General features: G+C 34.9%; 1 protein-coding gene and 1 pseudogene across 31 annotated transcripts in view; both read right to left on the reverse strand.

Annotated features, from left to right (window-relative positions):
- NRXN1 (neurexin 1) overlaps positions 1–23,876 on the reverse strand; it is a 1,110,010-nt gene that overhangs the window by 153,868 nt on the left and 932,266 nt on the right. For all 31 annotated transcript variants that reach the window (XM_041755312.1, XM_041755311.1, XM_041755321.1 and 28 more), the window contains one exon: positions 14,113–14,284. In XM_041755312.1, coding sequence (XP_041611246.1) covers positions 14,113–14,284 — 172 coding nt within the window. The remainder of the gene's footprint in view (positions 1–14,112; positions 14,285–23,876) is intronic.
- On the reverse strand, positions 9,342–9,722 carry LOC121490913 (annotated as a pseudogene).

Raw genomic sequence — 23,876 nt, forward strand, 5'->3', positions numbered from 1 at the left:
CAGAACATATTTTCTGTCACTCATTTGACTTGAACCCTGTCCTTCCTAGTGATGCATCTGTATTATCTTGGCTCAGGAGGAGTTTGGTAGGGGGTAGACAGGTGTGGGGCAATTACATCTCTGAAACTTTCTGGAAAGATTTATCTCCATGTGTGTGAACCCAAGTCTGATAAATTTGTTCTCAGAAGGAGATACACACTAAAATGGGGAGGTTAGTACCTAATGCAATTATAAGATTACAAAACTGGACTGCTATGATTAATCAGAGTGGAGCTAACATATATTGAGTAATTTCTACTTACCAGTTCTTACCAGTTACTAAATATTTTGAAACTAGTAACTAACTCACTGAAACTAGTAACTAACTCATTCAAACACCCTCTGAGGCAAGTACTATCATTTATGCATTTTACAGATTAGGAAACTGAAGTACAAAGAGATTAAAGATTTTGGTGAAATTTTTCACATCTACAAAGTGTTGTAACTAAGATTTAAACCCAAGCAGTTTGCTCCTGAATCTTCTCCCATTTAGCTCCACACTACCCCGCCTTTAATCTTGTGTTAAGTCCATAGAATATGTCTGAAGTTTGGTCATTTGATGTGTGGTCTATATTTTCTATTGCAATTTAGTGTTTAACAGGGGAATACAAATTGAATTTGGTACTCACTACTATGTTTAAATAAACAATAACCAGAAAACAAAACAAAAACAAAAACAAAAGAATGACAAGGGGCAGGGAAGGGCATCATTATGAACATGATACAAATGTCAAGGGATCCCTGAACAGATTTCAAAGATATGAACAAAATGAACAATAGCCATTGGTATCACGACCTCAGCACAACAAAGATTTAGGCATGTGCAACCTGGTGAGAACCAAGGAAAAACAGTTCTGATTTTTCTTTTCTTTTCTTTCTTTCTTTCTTTCTTTCTTTCTTTCTTTCTTTCTTTCTTTCTTTCTTTCTTTCTTTCTTTCTTTTCTTTCTTTCTTTTTCTTTCTTTCTTTCTTTTTTCTTTTTCTTTTTTCTTTTTCTTAGAAGGAGTAGGAATAGTGTAAGCAATGTTGCATAATACTTCAGGGTACCAGAGTGAGCTTTGGGATCTGTGACCTTGGGAAGTAACCTAATCTCTCTGTGTTTACTCATTTATCAAAAGGAAATAATATTAGCTGGCTTATAAAGATTTTGTGAGTGCTAATAAGAAAATGTATATAAAAGAACTACTACAGTTCCCCATTATAGAATTCCTGTCTAGCTCACTCTTGCTGATACTAAATCCTACAAAAGACAAGAATTTTAATGGGCTTTGTGCATGTCTGGGATTTTCTGTGAGTTGTTACCTCTTTGCCCCAATCCCTGTGCAATACCAATTTCCTTATTGAGTCAATCCTATGGATTTATCCTTCTATTTGCACTACACTTCCATAAAGTATAGGCCTTATCTAATGATCCCCAGGCCTATTTCCTTCTGTGACTATGACCATCTTGTCCTCCTTTCCAGCAAAGCAAACTTCTACATTAAAAAAAAAAAAAAAGGCTCTTTTTGTTTGTTTCTCCTCTAACCAGAAAATACATTCTCATCCAACTCCTCTGCCAAATTGAGCTATAAAAATAACAAATGAGAAAGCTGAAGACTCTATATGGACTTTTAAAACGCTCTAGCAAAGGTGACCCTGAAGAATTATTATGACATGCTATCAATTAGTTGACACTATCTAGAAAAATGAAGCTCAATGTTCCTCTATTCTGTCCAGTTTTACATCTCATAAATTCAGCTAAAATACTTCATTGGAAATGCATATGGTAATATCTAGACATACTTATGTTAGGTATATTCTCTTTCGGACTCTCACTGGATATTTTAAATATTCAGGCCACCAGTATAGATAATATGTCCAGGATGAAAAATTACTTCAATTATACTTAACAGGAGCAAAGTTAGTCTCAAATTTTTAAGAGAGGTATGAACCTCAGCTGCTTTTTAATACAGTCAGATTCAAAAGGCTAAAAACAAAACAGACTTTAAAATGTTTAAGATGAAAGTCTTTTTTTGACAAATATTCAACCCATGAGGCTAAATTTGACACAAAATATTCATCATCATAATTTAAATTTTAATATTGGCCTATTTAAAGTCTTCATACTTCAAAAGACTTTCACATTTATTATGTCATTCTGTCTTAATTAAGAACTAACTAAAATATTAGATTAGGTTATACCTTTGGATTGTTATAGAAGTTAGGTTTATATTTCTTAGGAATAAGTGTGCTTTTCTAATAATCATATAACCATATAAACATGTCAATGCATAATTTATCACAACAATTACATCTGACTTGCCAGTTCTACAAAGACATGAAAATCTTTTTTTCTGGAATAATGTTATATAGAATTGAGTAAAAGGTATTTTTAGATAGGAAATATTTTTAAAATTTTTGTTAAAAAATACTAACTTACAGAAAAGTTATAAAAGATAGTAACAAGAGCTTCACATATCTTTCATGCACCTTCCCCCACTTAACAACTTAACTAACCATTGAACAATTATCAAAATCAAGAAATTAACAATGGTATTATACTATTAACTAAAGTACAAACCTTTTTACATTTTAATAGTTTTTAACTAAGGCACTTTTGTTGTTCCAGAATCTAATGCAGATTCCCACATCACATTTGTCATGATTAGAATGAGGTCATGACTTTTTGCTGAGAATACTTTCTCAGCACATCATGTCAGGAGGTACATGAAGTCAATATTCCTTTAACAATGATGGTTAGTTTGATAGCTTAGGGTGCTTTGCTGAATTTCTCTGTGAAAAGTTTCTATTTTCCCCTTGAAGGAGACAGTTTTACATTACATAAATTACTAGTCTCTACTCCTACTTCTAAGCACTAATTTTAGCATCTGTTGGTGAATCTTGACCTTAATAATTATTACTTTGAAGTTGTAATGCTGAATTTCTATTTCCATTGTCCTTCTACATTTGCTAATTGGAATTCTTCTGTAATAAAGCACTGTCCCTATTCCCCGACATTATCCATGTATCTACCTATCTATCTGTCATCTTATTAATAAGATATGTGCTTATGGATGTTTATTTCACTATTTAGGTTATAATCCAATGTTATATCCATTTGGTTGGTTATTAAAATTGCTCCAGTTCTGGCAAGTAAGAGCTCTTTCAGATTGATCCCTATGCTTTTCTGTTATGCCGCTATGTTGGAGGTCAATAAATTGTGGCCTATAGGTCAAATGCGTCCCTCTCCCTACTTTTCTAGGTAAAGATTTACTGGGACACAGCTACACTCATTCATTTACTTATTATTATTGCTGCTTTTGAGCTATAATGTCAGAGTTGAGTAACTGTGACAGAGTTCATGAGACCCACAGAGAAGAACATATTTACTATCTGTCCTTTTATAGTAAAAGTTTGCTGATCTTTGCTCCAGATGGATTTTTTTAAATTATGAACTTTAGATTGCTGCCAAAATTATATCTGATTGCCATATTTGAGGTAGTTCTTAATAAAGTTAAACATCTATTTTTCCTATATTCTCATAACTTAGTTATAATATTTTTAATATTGAGAGTTTGGTGAAAAGGAAGAAATGGATTGTCAGTATTCTACCTGGAATGAAGGCATATATAAGAAAATTAACTATAAAAATTCAAAAAAGGAAAACAAACTATAAAGATTACAAAGTAATGAGAAGATAAAAGTGAAAAATTATCTAGTAAACAGAGAAAAAGAGAAATTGCCCTCATCCATGAGTTCTAAAGTTTCTTCTACACATGCAAAGGGCTTTATTAACATGTCCTCACAACAATAACACTTTCCAAAGATGTCAGATTAGTAGTCATTTTTATCTTGAAGATATAGGACATCGTTATTTCACCATCACATTTCACAATCCTCAGATGATTTACCAGTAGACCTCTCCACATGAGAGCCTCAAATCATGCATTTTGCTTTTCAGGCTATTTATTATGCAATGCACCAATGCAAGAATTATATAAAACCTATCAGGGCTCAAAGTACATTTATTGAAAGGATAACACAGCATTCTTATAATCATATTTGAGAGAACATTTTTTCTATAGCAGAAGTACAAAATTTGGGTTTCTTCTATTAAAGAAAAAGAATTTTATATAAGCGAGCAGAGGCTACATCCAGAAGGCTACATCAGTAATTAGAAGGTTATTATTACTAGAAGGTTATAAATGAACAGCTACATTTCACTGGATATGAAATGGAAGCACACTTCATTTGGACAGGAGGAAGTTCCTCCTCTGTTCATTATACAGGCTGTTTTTTCCCCTCTACAATTTTGACATCCTCAAGATCACCCAGAGCAGGGGTTCTGAATCCTAGGTAAATGGGCCATGGGATCTGAGGACACAACCCCTAAAATTAATCATATGCATAACTGTGTGTAAATGCAGATATATGTGCATTTTTCTAAAGATAAAATGTCCTACTTCAACAGAATGTTATAGAGGCAAAGATTCAAATGAGGTTAGGAAAATTGATGTAGAATAATGTCTAAAACTGAAGGTAGTTATCTAATTTTTATATGCATATGGAGAGTATATAGAACCTCAAGACATTTATGCATGAAATTTTTATCTTTTTGCTATTCTGCATCCCCTTGAACTGTCATTGTTTATTATAACTGAAGTGACATTTAATAACCAATTTATTCCTGAGTTTACAAGGTAAGAAATGTAGATAGACAAGAGACAAAAGGAAATAGTACAAAAAATGAGTATTGCTCACATAAACTTGAATGCTTGACAACTGAGATAAACCAGATAGAATTGTTTAAATTACTTAATTATATGCAAAAGTACTAGTTGTTTTCTGTATTTGTCATAAAAGTATTTTTTTAAGATTTTATTTATTTGAGAGAGAGAGAACACACACAAGCTGGGGGAGGGTCAGAGGGAGAGGGAGAAGCAGACTCCCCGCTGAGCAGGGAGCCTGACTTGGGGCTCACTCTCAGGACCCTGGGATCATGATCTGAGACAAAGGCAGATGCTTAACTGACTGAGCCACCTAGGCACCCCTATCATAAAAGTATTTAAATATTCCTGAGCAATTTAATAAAAAGCTCATGAGAAAATAAAGGGTCAGACTGTTTGAGAAAGAATTAAGAGAAAGGTTCATTGAGTTGGGAACATGGCTGATCTTCCATTGAGCTCAAGTAATTATCAGCTATGTGATACAAGAAAGATACCTTAGGTATTGACGAAATTATAAAAGTATTGTTATAAAACTATAAATCTTATCAAAATCAACCAAACATTTGGAAGAGCTGTCAAATTTCCTTCAAACGCAAGGTCCTTAAAAAATGTAATTTCTCTGACCTTCACTCTTTAGCTATTTCTTTTTTTTTTTTAAAGATTTTATTTATTTATTTGACAGAGAGCACATGAGTGCACAAGCACACAAGCAGGGGGAGCTACGGGGGGGGGGAGGGATAATCAGACTCCCTGCTGAGCAGGGAGCCAGACATGGGGCTCCATCCCAGGCTACGATAATGACCTGAGCTGAAGGTATCTGCTCAACCGACTGAGCCACCCAGGCGCCCCTAGCTATTTCTTTAAACATTTTTCTACCTCACTTCTTAAAAACTGAACTGTGCTTTGTGGTAGTAACTAATTTTTTGTATGTGACATTAGTAATTCATTGTTTGTAAGCAGTAAGTAAATCCATTAATCTGATTATCAGTATCTTTAGAAAAAAAGGCCCTGAAACCAATTCCGCAGTCAATACTTAGGCTATCCTTACTTAAAATTATGATAATGCCATTTTCTGTGTAATATGAGTATTTTTCAGGAGTGGTATCAATACATACCTTTATTGTGATAAAAACTTAAAATACTAAAATTATACATTGGAGACAATAGTGTGGAGCAAGAAGATAAAGGGGAAATCTTCTGGAAATCATGAAGAAGGTGCTATTTATATTTATTTATATTATTTCTGTTTGTTAACCTGTGTAGAATAAATGATGCCAAAGCCTACCAAATGATCAGAGGAACTTTCTCTTTTGTCAGAAAATTAAAAATCTTAATGTGATTGCCTTACAGCAACTGTAATAAATCTCTGACATAAAAACAAACAACCAACCAACCAAACCCCAGGTCACTGAGAATCTATTAGAATGAGAATGTATTGTTTCTTTCTATTTCCTTGGATACAATCTCTCTGAAGTTAGGCATTTTAGGCAAGTATATTTAATATATTGCTGAATAAAATGTTCATTCTGTTTCATCTTAAGAAAAGCTCCAGAAGTCTCAGAAAAACTGAACACCATGAAAGAAGATAATTAACACTGGAAGCATGAAAATTTTAGTCGCTAATTCTATCTAACACAGCTACAGTATTTGAAATTTCAAATAGTTCATAGTATGTAAGCTTTACCAGAAAATTTTAGTAAACTGTTAAATATATCAAATAAAAGCTAAAGATCTGTATATTCACATGAATACTCACCCATGCACATAAGGATATTTTGGATAAAAATGATCATAAAAGACAATGTTTTTAAATAGAAGTTGAAGGAAGAAACTGGACTTATTCAATAATTATTTAAGAGGCCTACTATCTGACAAGTCCTGATTATCATCTTCTGTTGGACTCTACCAAAAATTGGCTGTTTATTTAAAGAATGATTTGAGTTCTCTGTTATTTATCTCAGTTTCCTAAAAAAGTTATATTTTCACTGCCTTACTATTGTAGGAGGGAAACAAAATTCAAATATTTCCCATATCTAATACATTTAACTAACACATGTAAGAAATCTATTACGATACAGTTTTTCTCCCAAATAATCTTTTAAGGATCCCTACGACCTGAATCCTCTAATGACTCACTCCTCCTCTGGCTACTGAAATCAACTGTTTCAAGTAATGTCACTGAGAAATAAATATAGCAGGGGATCCCTGGGTGGCTCAGCAGTTTAGCGCCTGCCTTTGGCCCAGGGTGTGATCCTGGAGTCCTGGGATTGAGTCTCGCATCAGGTTCCCTGCATGGAGCCTGCTTCTCCCTCTGTCTGTGTCTCTGCCTTTGTCTCTCTCTCTGTGTCCCTCATGAATAAATAAATAAAATCTTTTTTTTTTTAAAGAAGTATAGCAAGTGGAATAAATATATAAAGTTTGAAATCACGTCAACTTAAAGGTTGAGTGCTGCAGGAACAGGAAAATAGTGGTGATTCATAGTGGGTTACCTAGTTTGCTAAAAACACTTTAAAAGTGAGGTTAAAAAATAACCAGTGCCTATAATAATGAGTATTATTGACTCCCAAATTTAGCTAAAATAACTGTGGTTTTTCTAAGAAAATTATTGTTCTATGTGTTATTACTTTTTGTGCACTCATAAGATTTGTGTGTATATTTGTCTGTGTTGGTCAGCAGAAGTAATAGACTGTGACATGGACCAATATATACAACTATGACCAATTGTTTAAGTTTTCATATTTATCTATGAAGAGTATACTTGCTGTGTTGAAATATCTATCTAATGATTCTCTTCTTTTGGTTTCCGTCTTCCAGATAGTATAAAGTAAGGTACATAGAGCTGGTAAACAAGAGTTCCCAAGTGTAATTTTGACTTTACTATGAACTAGCCAGTGATTCTGATTAAATCCACTAGCCTCTTCAAGGTTCTATTTTATTGTTTGAAAAATGAAGGAGCTGGAATAGATCTTTGAGTTCCTTCTCTCCTTTAAATGCTATGATCACAAATGTGGTAGATTTTTTCAATTACATCATACATAGCAAAAATTCTGATAAAACTAAATAAAAACACCAAGATCATCAAACCAACCAATGCTTAGTATCACCTAGAAATCTTTAAATGGTAGAATGGCTCAAATAGATAGTTGAGACTAATTATTGATGACTTAAACTAAAATTCAATCAACCAGTCTAAACTAAGTATATAGAATTTATTTTATTTTTTAAAGGTTTTACTTATTCATGAGAGACATAGAGAGAGAGAAGCAGAGACATAGGCAGAGGGAGAAGCAGGCTCCCTAGGGGGAGCCTGATGAGGAACTCGATCCCAGGACCCCGGGATCACAACCAGAGCCAATGGCAGACACTCAACCACTGAGTCACCTAGGTGCCTCTAGTATATAGCATTTAAAGGGACATCATAATTATGACTTTCCCGAGCTCTGAAATGTTTTAACAATTTTCAAAGATGAAAACAAAGTCAAGATTTAGAGATAATACTCATAAGATCTTCAAGCCAAACTGAATGGTGATGTGAAAAATATTTACACTATTTCTATAGAGCTTTCCTTGGGATATTCCTATCTTTCTAACTCCCCCATTCCTAAATAATCTGCTTTGTTATAGCATCACAGACCACCATTTTCTCCTTTTAAAAAACTGTATCAATTAAACTCTTCACTAGTAATTCTGAAGTTGACCCATTTTATTTGACATTGGTCAGGGTTCTGAATCCTCCCTGTCTCACAAAAAATTAAACTCTTAGCAAGCAAGAACCATGTCTCTGGGATGCCTGAGTGGCTGCCGTCTGCTCAGGTCATGATCCCAGGTCCTGAGATCAAGTCCCACTTCGGGCTCCCCACAGGGAGCCTGCTTCTCCCTCTACCTAAGTTTCTGCCTTTCTCTGCTTCTCGTGAATAAATAAAATCTTAAAACAACAACAAAAAAAAAAAACAAAAAACATGTCTCTGGTTTCTCTATTCATTCCTACCACAGGTTTCCATTGCATTGTTACTTGGTGCAGTCTGATGACACTGCAGCAAAAGAATGTTGGGAAATTGCTGGTAAGAGAGACAGACTAAAAGTAGAAATGATTCTTCTATTCAGTCGTTGACCAGACCTTCTACTGCGTTCTGTATTAATTCTCTATTTTCTCACACCCTACTCTAGGCCTCCGTCTTTTGATATCTGTACTGTTTAATAGCTTTCTAAATATCTGTCTCTATCTTTTCCTGCTAATCTCATTAAAATAAATGCATGCCATCCTCTAAGTAACAATCTAGCCATTCAAGAGCCAAATCAAGTTTCCAGTTTTTTCCACAGGCTTACTAGACCACTCATTCCAAAATTGATTCTTCTTCCTTAGAATGTATTTCCCCCCTTTATTTGTACTTCTTTTTTCTTTTCTTTCTTTCTTTCTTTCTTTCTTTCTTTCTTTCTTTCTTTCTTTCTTTCTTTCTTTCTTTCTTTCTTTCTCTCTCTTTTTTTTTTTTTTTTTTTTTTTTTGCAGAACTGCCAAAGTTTTAGTGTTTAATATTTAACAGCACAACTGACCAAGATCCAAGATGTGGAGTTCAAGAAACCGGGAGAGAGGGTTACTCTACAGTATAACTATACAGTATGTTGTAAGAAGAACGCACACTTCAGAATAGAAAACCTGTCTACACACAGCAGTTGCTTCAGAAAGCCATTCAGTCTTCTGCCGGCTTGTAAAAATGCTGTTCTGGACTTCAGTGTGATTTAGCTGCTTTCGGCTCTTTGGCGTGGCAGGGATCTTGTTCTCCCCCTCCAGCCCTTCCACCCCAGCCCGGGTCATGAAGTCTGCAATGTTTTTTTCCAGGTTGTCAATGCGATTGCTCATGTCATCAATTCTTCTAATGACCTGGTTGGACATGGTCTGAAATTTATCTTGCATCTATTGTAGGAGTGTCTGCACCACCGAGGTGAGATCCTGCAAGGTCTTGGGGTCAGTCCCAGCCATCTCCCCGATTCCCAGCTTGGTGGCAAAGTCTTTTTCGTATTTTTTTAAATCAGAAATTAACTGTATATTATATGATAACTCTTGTATTTTCTCATATAGTATATTTTTAATCTCCGACAATTTTTATGTATCTCTGTAACCAGATGGTAAGCTCAGTATGTCCCTTTAACGTAGTATATATATCCCTTAAATACTTGTTCATTTGATGTGTTAATTTGACAGAAATAAAATGAATATTTGGCCTTGTGTAAAGGACATTTTTTGGCACACTGGTAGACAAATGAACTCAAAGGTTTATCTTCAAAGGTAACTACAATTTACCTGGAGCAATCTTTAGTTTGGGCAAGTAAGAGGATATTAAGTTCTGTGGATTAACATTGTGAGATAAGAAAATCTATTTTTGTTAAGAGAGAAATTTTGCTACATAACTATAATTAGGAACAAATCAGAGATTAACGATGCATTATATTCTAGAGCTTTCACTAATAAGTACCAATAAATGGCTTTCTCAACTTTAAATGGCTTGCAAAATATTATTCCTATTCATTGCTCCATGTACACAAAATAATTGAAATTGGGTCTGCTATTCAGAAAATTTAATATTTATTCTAATTTAACTCAACAATATAAATTGTTGAGCTAAAGGAATATTTCATATACTTGAAAAAGAGCATAAAATCTACCTCTACTAATTAGTTTCTCTATGAAAGCCTTCCAGACAATTACTGGGTAATACCACTGGTCAATGCTTTAGGTGCTTTTCATTAAAGGTATAGCGTTGCTACCAGATGAACTGCTTCATATAAAAGCACTTACCACAAAGCCCTATAATGGAAGGTTAAGTGCTATACTTAATTACTAATTTCAATCCTTATTACCTATATTTTGCAGTGCAGGCACTTTAAAAGGAACCAAATATAGTCTGTTGGTTCCTGTTTCTCTGATTATAGGATTTGGTGGTAAAAGCATTAGTCCAGCTGTTTTTCTAATGAAGAGTAACAACAATAAAAAAACTTTTAAAGTAAAAATAGTCATACCACAAACCAATATAAAAGAGAGGTACTAGACATTTCTATTGACTTCATATGTAAAATCGCTTTGTTCTAAAAACTTTAATCTAGATGACACATACTTTTAGATTTGTATTCAGCCTTCATGGTATTGTCACAGATAAAGCTCCAAAAGAAAAAGGTATTTGAAATTTTCATGGCTTATTTCCTACCTCAATATCATGCTGAAATGCACACAGAACAGATGATTAATATAATACTTGAATGGTACCTGGGTGGCTGTCTGTTAAGCATCTGCCTTCTGCTCAGGTCATGATCCCAGGGTCCTGGGATTAAACCCGTGGCAGGCTCCCTGCTTAGTAAGGAGCCTGCTTCTCCCTCTCCATCTTCCCCTTCCTCTGTTTGTGCTCTTTCTCTCTCAAATAAATAAAACAATTTAAAAAAATAGAAAATCAAATAAAATGCCTGATAACAACAATGGTGAGTCCCCTGATTTCATTACATATTGATCATTAACTTTTTTAATGTATATATTGAAATTCCCCACATGCTCTAATATTCTTAAAGACAGATTCTACATTTTACTCTTGCTTGTACCCTTCATAATAACTTCTTCAACTTTGCTAACTCTTGATTAATTAATATTATCTAAAATACTTTTTACTGAAAGGACACATAGAATCTTTGACAAAATACAAAAGAGGTTGAATCTAAAAGAACTTATTTCTAAAGATTTATTCCTTAACTATTATGATATTTCCAGCTTCTGATTTTTTGCCAGCTTTTGATTTTTAAATATATTTTGTATTGTTCCCTATACTGAGCATCCATTTAATTGGTAAATGAGACAATGCATATTTTAAACAAATATTAGTCTAGAAAAATATACAAATAATTGACAAATATTTAAGTAATTTACTGTCCCAATCTCAGTGACTAGTATTCAAATTAAACATGAGCTTGCCACAAGTAAAGGTGATGCCTTTTTGAACTATATCTAGTACATAGCATCTAGTATGTGCAAAATCAAAGGACAGTCAATCAGATAAAATAAATCAAAGAGGTATAGAAATCCTTTAAAACATAAAACATTTACCCAAATGCATTAATACATTAGAAAACTAGGTTCTGATTATCTATGCTTGGGAAATGCATACTATATTTCTCTTTTAGAGATGCATTATGGATATCAATAAAGTCCAAGTATACATATTTTATACTTAGTTTAATAGAGATTTTTCCCAAACTAACTTGAGAGTAGGACTTTCTCCCCTCATAGGTCACCATTAGCATTCACTAGAATAGAGTTCTTGCAGACTGCAGTACGGAGAGTGTGATAAGCATTAAAAGTTACTAAAATGAAATACTTTGGGGATCCCTGGGTGGCTCAGCGGTTGAATGCCTGCCTTCAGCCCAGGGTGTGATCCTGGAGTCCCGGGATCGTGTCCCACATCGGGCTCCTTGTATGGAGCCTGCTTCTCCCTCTGCCTCTCTGTCTCTCTTTCTCTCTCTCTCTCTCTGTGTCTATCATGAATAAATAAATAAAATCTTTAAAAAATAAATAAATAAAATGAAATACTTTGAACAAGTTAATTGGTGAAACAATGCTAGGCTTCAAGAGGCAACTGTCATACTACAGTAGTAACAGGATTTGTCAATTTACATGTTCAGTCTACTATTCACAAACACAATACCCCCAGAGACAGAGCCTAGACCTTATCCTACTTTACATTTTCCATGGTGTCCAGTGCAATAACTTCCTCTCAGGAAATAGGCATTGATTAATCTGTTTTTTAGGAAATCCACTAATTTACTTTTCCATAATTTCACTGAGGCTGTAGATTTTATGAAAAAATACCTAGTAGGATTTCAGTAAATGCAATAAGATATTAGCAGGGGCTATGTGACATTGCATGCATATTTAAGTTACTTTTCTTCCAAATCTTCCATTCCTTTGTCTTATTTCAGATGGTAAAAGTAGGTGTACATTCTCTTAATTGCAGAGTAAAATCAGGATAATTCCCAGGACATCAATTCAGCAAATATTTATTGAATACCTACTGCTTGCCAGTATTATATTGGGTACTAGCCATATTAATGTGCTTGCTTCTGACTTTTGTCATAGAGTTGAGTTTTTTTATTATACTTAATTCAGCAAATATTTGCAGAGCACCAGGTTTACAGAATAGGTCTGAAATGAGGCTTGAAGATGTAGTAGACGTTTTTAAATCAGAAAAGGTCCAGAAGGGCATCACAGACATTTCATTAAACATTTCCTAATTGTTGAGTCAGTATTAAGAAAAATTAATCCTTATTTAATAAGTTAGTTATTTCCTCAAATTATTTCTGTCAAGAAACAAATACTTGTAACAGAGGCTTATGCACATTTTGGCAATCATTTTTACTGCATAAAATGGAAATTGCTTTTTATATTCTTTCTTTATTCTGTGCTATAAATCTGTTGTACAAGTCAGTTGTATCTAAAAGGGGAGTAGAGAGAAATAAGGCTGATGTTCTTAGTGACCTCTTTGTACTAAAATATAAAGAGGATAATAAATGAAATAAAATAACCATTATACTTTCAATTTGTATTTTACTTAAAAATAACATGTTTTTTTTTTAATTGAGACCATATGCAACCACAAATAACCTTGGTTTAAGTTTCTCATCTACTGCTTTTGTTTCAATGTAGAACTGACAAAGTTGATTAACAATGAAAAAGGTAATTTTTATTTTATCAATAATAGCTTAATGTTCATTTTATAAACCTGAAATGAATAATGCTAGTGTCATAGAATCCTTGTGAAACTCCCATATAGTTATATGATAGTGAAGACAAATGTCATTTAGTTACATGTTCTTATAACTTGTGGTTTATAGTACTACATATTGTTACTTTACTATTTCTCTGTTAGTCCCATGGCCCTCCTGCACCTTTCACAAGTTTCAGCTCTGCACCACCATCAAAGGAACCACCTGGTCCTATTTTCTTTCAGAGAAAAGTATGTAATATTCCTTCCCTGAGTTTTAGATTTTAACTTTGTTACTTTTGACAAAGCCTTTCCTTTGTTCAAATGCAAAGATCCAGTAAAAAGAGCTTTGACATGTTGTGCCTTTTATGTGTGCATTTTTCTGGTTTCACTGATGTCCTGAATTTTGCAAACGATACCGTGTGCCTTCAAGTTCTCCTATAAAATGTCATTGTACACTGTATCAAGAACAGTTTAGGACAGCATTACATTCACACGATTTTAAAGTCCAATAAATACTTGCTGGTTTCTCAGAAAACCCACAATTTGGTGTAACGGACGCAAAATAGTGCTTTGTTTCCCAGTTTGTTTTTCATAAAATCTTCTCCCAATACACATTCACTGGCTTACCTGCAGGGTAGCGCTCGATCACTGGCCAGCTGTCCACCTGTAACGTGGCATTGCCACCACTCCTCGTAAAACGGACTACATGGTATTTCCCATCGTTAATGATTGCACTGGACTCCTCAATGGCGATGTCATCTGTCCCAACATTAAATTTAACTCCAATTTTTCCTTGGTGCTGGAAGGGAGGAGGGGACAAAAAAAGTTGTATGAAGTTATTATACTGATTAGTCAGTATTTAGTAAGAATTAAGTATAGGAACAAGACAAGATTGTCCATTCTTGCCACTTTTGTTCAACATGATGCTGGGACTTCTAGCCACAGCAATTGGTGAGAAAAAGGAATAAAAGACATCCAAATTAGAAGGAAGAAGTAAAACTGTCGCTATTTGCAAATGACTCAACCTTCTATATAGAAACCCAAAAAAACTCCATTAGAAAACTGTTAGATGGAGTATCCCGGTGGTTCAGCGATTTAGCACTGCCTTCAGCCCAGAGTCTGATCCTGGAGACCTGGGATCGAGTCCCACGTCGGGCTCCCTGCATGGAGCCTGCTTCTCCCTCTGCCTGTGTCTCTGCCCCTCTCTCTCTCTCTCTGTCTCTCATGAATGAATAATTACAATCTTTAAAAAAAAAACTTAAAAAAAAAACCTGTTAGAGCTCATAAACGAGCTAAGTAGCAGGAAATAAAATCAATAGACAAAAATCTCTTTACACTAATTCTTTACACTAATAATGAACTATCAGAAGGAGGAATTAAGAAAACAATTGAATTTGCAATTACATCAAAGGGAATAAAATGTATGGGTATAAATGTGACCAAGGAGGTGAAATATCTGTATTTTTGAAAACTATAAGACAATGATGACATGAAGTGAATACAACACAGATAAATGGCAAGAAATTACACATTCATGGATTAGAAGAATTAATATTGTCACAATGTCCATGCTACCCAAAGCATTATACACATGTAATGTATTCCTATTAAATTTCCAGTGGCATTTTCCATAGAAATAGAGCAATCAAAAAATTTGCATGAAACCACAAAAGACCCTGAATAGCCAAACCAATCTTGAGGAAGAAAAAACAAAGCTGGAGACGTTTTGCTCCTTGATTTCAAACTATGTTACAAAGCTACAGTAAATCAAAACACTATGGTGTTGGCATTAAAAACAGATACACAGATCAATGAAATAGAATAGAGAGCCCAGAAATATACCCACACATACATGGCCAATTAATTTACAACAAAGGAGCCAAGAATACATAATGGGAAAAGAACATTCTCTTCAACAAATAGTGTTGGGAAAAGTGGACAGCCATATGTAAAAAAATGAAACTGGACAACTGTCTTATACCATACACAAAAATTAACTTAAAATGTATTAAAGACTTGACATAAGACCTGAAATCATAAAAATCCTAGAAGATAACATACGCAGTAGGCTCCTTGATATAGGTCTTGGTGGTGTTTTTTTTAATCTCACACCAAAAACAAAAATACATATGTAGGACTACATCAAACTAAAAAACTTCTTCACAGCAAAGGAAACCATCAACAAAATGAAAAGGCAACCTACTGGATGGGAGAAAATAACTGCAAATCATACATCTGATAAAGGGCCAGCAGTCAAAATACATAAAGAGCTCATACAATTCAACAGTAACAAAACAATCTAATTTAAAAATAAGCAAACATCTGAATAGACATTTTTCCAAAGAAGACATACAGATGGCCCACCAGTACATAACAAAATACTCAACATCATAATCATCAGGAAAATGCAAATTAAAGCTACAATGAGATATCACTTTGCACCTGTTAGAATGGCTATTATCAAAAGGCAATAAATAAGTGTTGGAGAAGATGTGAAGAAAAGAAAACCCTTGTACACTATTGATGTGAATGTAAATTGGTACAACCACTAAGGAAAACAGGATGGAAGTTCTTCAAAAAATTAAAAATATAATTATCATATGATCCAGCAATTCCACTTCTGGGAATATATCCAAAGGAATCAAAAGTACTAATTCACAAAGATATATGTGCCCCCATGTTCACTGAAGCATTACTTATAATAGCCAAGAAATGGAAACAACCTAAGGATTCATAGATGGATGAATAAATAAAGGAATCATGGTATATACAATGGAATATTATTCAGCCATTAAAAAATGACTATCTTACCATTTGCAACAGCATGGATAGACCTCCAGGTCATTATGCTATGTGAAATAAATCAGAGAATGACAAATACTGTGTCATCTCTCTTATATATAGAATCTAAAACAAAAAATACACCACATTTATAGATACAGAGAACAGACTGGTGCTTGCAAGAGGCAGGAGATGAGAGGTGGCAGATATAGGTCAATTTTTTTTCTAGTTTAAATAAAGTATATAAAAAGTAAAAACAGATTCAGAGATACATACGTGTGCGTGTATATAAAATCACATATATGTGTGTGTAATCACTTCTCTCAAGATATTCACAGTTCAGTAAAGTTCATCTTGGGTTCTTTTCATAACTATATATATTTAGGTCCTCTAGGAGGCACTTCCTCTTGTCATGTAGTTACCCTATTCACCCTCCTACTCCCTGTTCTAGGAAGCCATAAATTTAAACAAAAAAATTATGTACAGTGTATTATTCAAGAACATGCTTTAGACAACAATTGCTCTTCTTCAAATTTGCTTTTGAAAAATTCACATCCTAGAAGCAAGATTCTTAACATTTGGATCAATCTGGAGCATCTTTTTCATGGATGACTGATAGGCCAATATAAATACTTTCAAGAGAACTCCCAGAGGTTGCCACAGAAAAGGTGCATTGCTGCCTGTGTGGGAGGACATTCTCTCAACTCCTCTAACATAGTTCCTTTATTCCACTCTTACCATCTCCCAACACCCCCCCCCCCAAAAGGCTTGAAAATCTCTCTTTTAAGAACTCCTAAAATCACAGCAATTCAGTCTGTTTGGAGTCCAATGATGAATCCTCATAATAGAGAATAGCATTCTAAAGGGCATGGGGCACATGGACAGGTATGTGAGTACCGTTTCTTAGTCCTTATTCACAAAAAGAGTCACCAAATGCTAACAGCCTGAAATTTATTCAATTTCTTTATTTTATAGATGATGAAACTATGACACAGGACGGTACAATGACTTGGTCAAGTCGAGTAACTTAATAGACAAGGAGTAGAACTAGGATTCGGTCCCCCAGTTTTGGTGTCTATCTAAGCCAAGAAACAGTGATCTAAAATTAACTTCCTTTCTGAATTATGCAAAGCAGCATTAAAATAATTCAAAGTGCAAAGTTTGTTGCTGTTAACTTTAGAATTTCATAACGTGAGGAAGCAAAGAGAAGCGTGTACTTATGTCCTCTGCCTCTGAGGAGCATTCTCTGACAGCAGGACTGTCAACTCCACCACGAGCACTGTTGATTTGTAAAGCATGTGGATTTGCCCTTAATCAGTAGCACAGAATACCTGCACTGTAGGCCCCCATCAGAGTACATCACCTCTAACTGTCTGCAGCTCACCTTTCATCAAACCTCAGTTGAGAGGAAGAACATGGGAGAAGAGGGGTCTCAAGGACACAAAATCTAACCATTCTTGTAGAAATTTACAATCAGAATATCAGAAAACCTGAAGACGTGGTTACATCCTCTTAACCTCTCACTGGATTCCCATCATTGAATTAGGTGGTAAAAGTATGGCATCGGCTTAGGCTGAGAGTTATTTTAAGAAAATCTTGCATAAAATTGCATCAAGTAAATGGAAGTATCTGAGAACGTTATTTGGGAATTGCTCATTGTACCCTTCATACTCATATGCAAAATGCTCCCATTTTTTTTCTGCTTCTTACTATCCACAAAGGATCTCTTTCTTATAATTAATATGGGCTTTAATTTGTGTGTTTTGATTTATTTTAGGCTTGATGGGCAACATGACTTAAAAGTATATTTCCTTTTTGACTTTGGTTCAAGGAGTAGGGCAATTTTAAAAACTATATAGACTTCAGATGTACTGTTTTCCCCCAGATTTATTTTCAGTGTCTACCATATATCTCATAATCTCTATTTTAAAATATATTCCATTGTAAGGCATTTTGGTTTTCTGTAGAATGATTCTAGTGATAAACAAACAGCAGGATTCTTATGAAAACTAAAATTTTATCCAAGGGCCTGTGGAGGCTTTTTTTTTTTTTTTAGACTTTTTTCACACAGGACTTTTGTGCAAATAATTATTATTTCCTCATTTTGGTAGGATTCCAATTTGCTCATTTTCAGTAAATTATTTAACGTGGTATATATTTTTAACATGTATGTGATGTAGCTCCACAGGGGGTAAAAATTAAGAACCTTATTTAATAGATTTGTTAAGTTATCTTTAACAAACACCCCTATAGTGTTATGGTACTTTACAAATACTAACTCTGGTATTTCTCATAACAGCCCCATGAGAGAGGAGCTATTTTATCTCCATTTGGCAGATGAGAACACTAAAGCACAAGGTGATCTGATAACTTGGCTATACAGAGAAAAGCTGTGATTCAAACCCAAGCAGTCTCACTCTAGAATTTGTGTTCCGAATGATTATGTTAGGCTGAATGTGAGGAATACTGGGTCATCCTCTAATAGCAGTTAACAGATTTGGTTAAGCTAGCTGTTCTTTGCTACCTGCTTTATCAATTTCCTGCTATAGTAGAAGTACCACAGGGCCTCATTCTGTGTTTTGCAGATTGTACAAATGTATCAATCAATGTATGTTTAAAATAATTTTATAGAGGACAATAAGCAACTGATTTGCAGATATTATAGGATGTTAAAATGGACTATTTTTTTTCTTAATTTCAGCTGCAATCTTGAGATGATAAGTCAAAAAAAGACTGCCCCTTCCATTCTACAAAATGAGGTACAAGACTTGCAAAGGATAACACTGACCACTGTTTTTGGGACCCGCAATTAATTACCTATTTTCAGCTCACCAAAGAGGAGAGAAAGGCCAAAAAGAAGTAGATAACTGGAAGAGTATTTTTGGAGACAACTGAGCTGTGATGTGATTTGTATGTACCTCCAAGGTAGAAGGTTACTTTTCCCTTATCTCAAGTGCAGGGGAAAAGGACTTCAAAGAAACATCTCAGAAAGTTCGATAGTTGTCTCCTAGAACTTAGTGGCAGTGGTTGGGACAGTCAGACGGACTAAGGCAGAAATCCTAAATAACCACCTGAAGGAGGTGCATTTACCCGCCTCAAGGGAAATGCAAGTAAAGAAAGTCCAATGAACGATGTGGTTAAAAGCACTAAAAAAACCACTAAAATGCTTCCCCAAAGTCCCCCCCAGTGTCAGTTTTCATTATAGGCTAAACCCAGCTAGATGGCTACTATCATATTAGCCAAGATCAAGGAGAACCCTTATCTCTTCTTCCTTTTCCTGCTTCATGTCTGGAGGAGCCAGAAAGGAGGAAGAGAAGTGAACATCACTGAAATGAGAGGAGAAATAACCTCATCTCTCATCTAGTGCAACTAGCAGCTCCAAGGCAGCCCAGGCAGGGCTAATAAACTAGCTTTAACTGAAGTTGTACTTATTATTACAAAAGAGTGAACTGAAGTTACTTCCTATGCATAAAAGTTAATAGATGACTTTTTTTTTTTTTTTTTTTTTTTTACTATCTAAGAATGACAAGAGCAGTGTTGAGACTTTTCCTGGACTTCCCTGGGGTCAGGAAAAAATATTCCACAGAACACCAGACTTAAATTCCTGTTGCATTGCAGGAGTCAACTCTTTCAACAGAACAAGAGCATGAAGATATATGTCACTCGGGAGTTGCCCACTGTTTTAGGGTCTCTTCTATGACAGACCTATTGCCCATTCCAGGATAGAGACTGAGAGAAATTCTTGAAGTTCCCTGCTTGTTTTGATAGGAACTCTTACTAACAGAGTTCTATTAACAAGATTCAAGTTCTGTGATCAGAAGCATTATAATAGTAAAGGTATAAAATATACCAAATTCTGAAAAAAGTCCCTTTACCTTATCCTTAACTTTTCAGCAAAATGAAATGTACAATGCATATTTTCTAGGACATAGAAATCCCCAGATTCTGCAGGGATTCACTTCTTGCAACATATTAAAAAATATATAAAGGAACATGGGTTGGTGATGCTTGGAGTGTTTCTGACTTTTAATCTATGCCCATCCTTTCCTGGATATGTTGATTTGGTTCTTTGACATCCAAAACCTTTGCTATTTCCTGTATTCAAACTCCAGTAGGCTAGAACAGAGCTGAATACCAGTGAAGTAGGTTCAGACAATAGTCTCCACAGGAAGTCAGAGATTATTTATCCTACTCAGGCTACATCGAGCCAGAATCCATTTTTTCCCTGAAAATAAATGAATTAAAAATGTACATAAAAGGGCGCCTGAGTTGCATAGTCAGTTAAGTGTCCAACTCTTGGTTTTGGCTCAGGTCATGATTTCATGGTCATGAGATAGAGCCCCGTGTCAGGCTCCATGCTCAGCTTAGTCTGCTTAGGCCTCTCTGTCCCTCTCCCTCTACCCCTCCCTACTCCCCCTACCTCTGTTCACATGTGTGAACACTCTCACCCTCCATCTAAAATAAATCTTTAAAAATGCACATAAACCACACAATAATAATATGAAGCACATTTAGAGGACTAGTATTTATGATTCCACTCAGAAACTGTAAATATTCTCAAAACACACCCCTCCCATACTGACAGAATAACAAGTCATTTCAATTACATAAACAATAAAACTTGTTAAACTTTCTTGCCAATGGATAATTACAATTTAAAAGAACCCATTTCAAATTCTTATTCTCTGGGATTAAATGTGATTGTCTCTGGCAAAGTCTCATGAATATTGTATTAGCAAAACCAGCAGTAATTTCACTGGACATGTACTGATCTTTCAGCATTGTATCTTCCTTGAAATAGATAACCGGCTCACACATAATTTCAAAAATCTATTATAAGAATATCAGTAACAAGGCATTCATAATTTAATGAAGTCTTTCCATGGATTCATTAAATAAACAGTGACAAAGGTAATTATTAGTTTTCTCCACAAAAGCTCATTTCTGAATAAGGATTATATTATTAAACCAAGTTAAAAGGAAACATGAAAGATGACACTGGAAAGGAACTTGAAAGTTCTAGCATAGTTTCAGGCACCTTTTAATTCCATCTGTAATCACATATTCACTTGAAAATATCTATTTTAACCAAGATTAAGATCTAATGATGTCCTTGATATCTTGGACATATTTCAAGCAAGACGTCTGTATATTACAGATACAGACATATTTCAATCTATATGCATACAAAACAGAATACATAAATGTAAAGATTCATCCTTTATGTGGCATGCAGATATGTCCACTGATTTTGTATTTCCCTATACTGGGGTTGTTATATAGAACTGTGTGGCTCAACTGTGTCAAGGAAAACAACCAAAAATGAAAAATAAAATTATCTACTATTATTTTTATTTGTTTATCATACCTTTGGAGTATCAACAGACAAGATGAACAGGGTGCAACTCAGAATGGCATGTAGATTAGCAAGGATACTTGCTTATGGTCTACAAGCTTCTGTTGTACAACACGAGACAGTCCGATACTCCAGGGCCCCACTTTGGATAAAACTTGACAATGCCTTCAAATACACTGAATGCTTATGCTCATTTCAGAATACAGAACAACTCCCACGGTCCAATTTTACATTGTCAACTGAAATCGGAGTCAGGCTGAATGTTATGTTTTGCTCCTCCAGAGACTAATCTTCACCAGGGAACAGAGGTTTTAAGGCCTGAGGGGGACTCTGGGGCCTATAGTCACTGTTGCTGGAATAAGTAACATTGCGGAGTGTGTCAGACAGCCACCTGTTCTCTCACCTCAAAACAAACAGACTGATTTGGATAATTACTAATTTAACCCAAATGCATTTCCAAATGAAATTAAGAGGTCTTACTAGCTGGTAGAGACTGTGTTTACAAACCTAGATGTGTTTTTGGTCTGGTTATTTTAAACTGGCACTGAGCTGGAACTGCACTACTTCTTCCCCCCAAATAAAACATACACATCATCATCATTTCAAGAAAAAGAACGTATTGTTGCCTTGTCGCCCACTTTCCCCACTGAATGTTTTTTTTTAATTTATTTATCTAATGAACAAAAATCGAATACATAACATGCATTTGCATTGGGCTAAGTATATAGACAGTAGAAACATGTAAAGTGTGTTCTCTGTCCTACAGGAAGTTTTTTTTTTTTTATCAAAATCAAGAAGACAAATTAGGCATACAAATATTCACACCCACAAAACAGTTGAGGGAGCAGGGCACACTGTGGAGAACTGCTCTCAAGGGCCTCACGGAGCCTCTGAATGTGTGGCAGGAGCAAGTTAACATTCAGATCACTGTATTATAGCTAGTGTATACCAAAGACACCCAGGGACACAGAAAATATCGTCCCTTTGTCTCCCTTTTCTTTGCAGGGCTTATATCCCAGATGGCTCACTGGGTGCAACCCATTGAACTCTGTAAGATTTATCACTTAAAACTCCCAGCCAACCTGAAGGCTGAGTGCTATGTTTTTCTGCCTATGCAGAGAGTTTAAATAATGTGTCCCAAATAATAATGCAAGTAAATATCAGTGCTGGGACCTGACCATGGTGGAGGGCCTTCTTAAAAACAAGTGACTTTAACTGTGTCTATGTTCCAGGAAAAGATCCTGAAGCCAAGGCATGCTCAGAGGATTGAGTCAGGAAGAAAGCAGTAGTAAAGTTTATCTTTCTTTTTGGCCAATTAGATTTCATAGCACCCCACAGCAAGGAACCAGAAGTGGGTGAGATCATCAGCGATGCCACTTCAGAAAGATCTCATTTAGAGGAAATACATTCTAAGGAAACAGTATTTTCATTTCCTCATCAGGTTTCCATTAAGGGTAGTATGTCTTTCCTAATCTGTTTCCATTCCACAAAATTCTAGAGTTCCTTTGATTCTATGAAACTATATCCTGGAGAGTGATACTATCTCCCAGATGCTTACGCTCATCTCTTGGTTCTCAGAGTATCTAATACTCTGTGTAAACCTGTGACAGTCCTTCCTCACACATTTCTATAGTTGTTAGTTTTTATGCAATTGTTCTAACTTCTCAACCATATCATAGAGATCTTGAGAGTAGGAAAAAAAAAACTGACTTATGCCTCGTTATATCCTTCCAGCACTTTGCAGACCACCTGTATATTTGTAATTCTCCAAAACTCTCACATACAATTTTTTAATTGAGATATAATTCACATATCATAAAATGCGCTCTTTTAAAATACATGCTTCAGTGGTTTTAGTATATTCACAAGGTTGTACGACCATTGGCAGTATTTAATTTCAGAACATTTTCATCACACTGCAACTTCTTTTTGATGAGATAATGCATATAAAGTTCTTAGCACTCTTAATGGCTACTCAGCACCTATGAGCTACATTATTATTATTGCCCCTATTATTATTATTATTACATTTGGAAAACATTGTTTTGTTTCTTAGTAGGTTGATGGAAGTTAATTAATATAATGCTTGAATTATATAGCCATGACAGTTTAGTTAGGACACATAATATCTCAGTTATCTTCACAACTCGTGAAACAGCATGTCTATTTTGTAAACAGAAAGCAAAAGTTCAAAAAGGCTAAGACTTGACCAAAGTCAGAGCATATATCCACCAGGTGGCTTAAGAGAAAACAT

This window comes from Vulpes lagopus, chromosome 5 (assembly GCF_018345385.1).
Source record: "Vulpes lagopus strain Blue_001 chromosome 5, ASM1834538v1, whole genome shotgun sequence".
NCBI lineage: Eukaryota > Metazoa > Chordata > Mammalia > Carnivora > Canidae > Vulpes > Vulpes lagopus.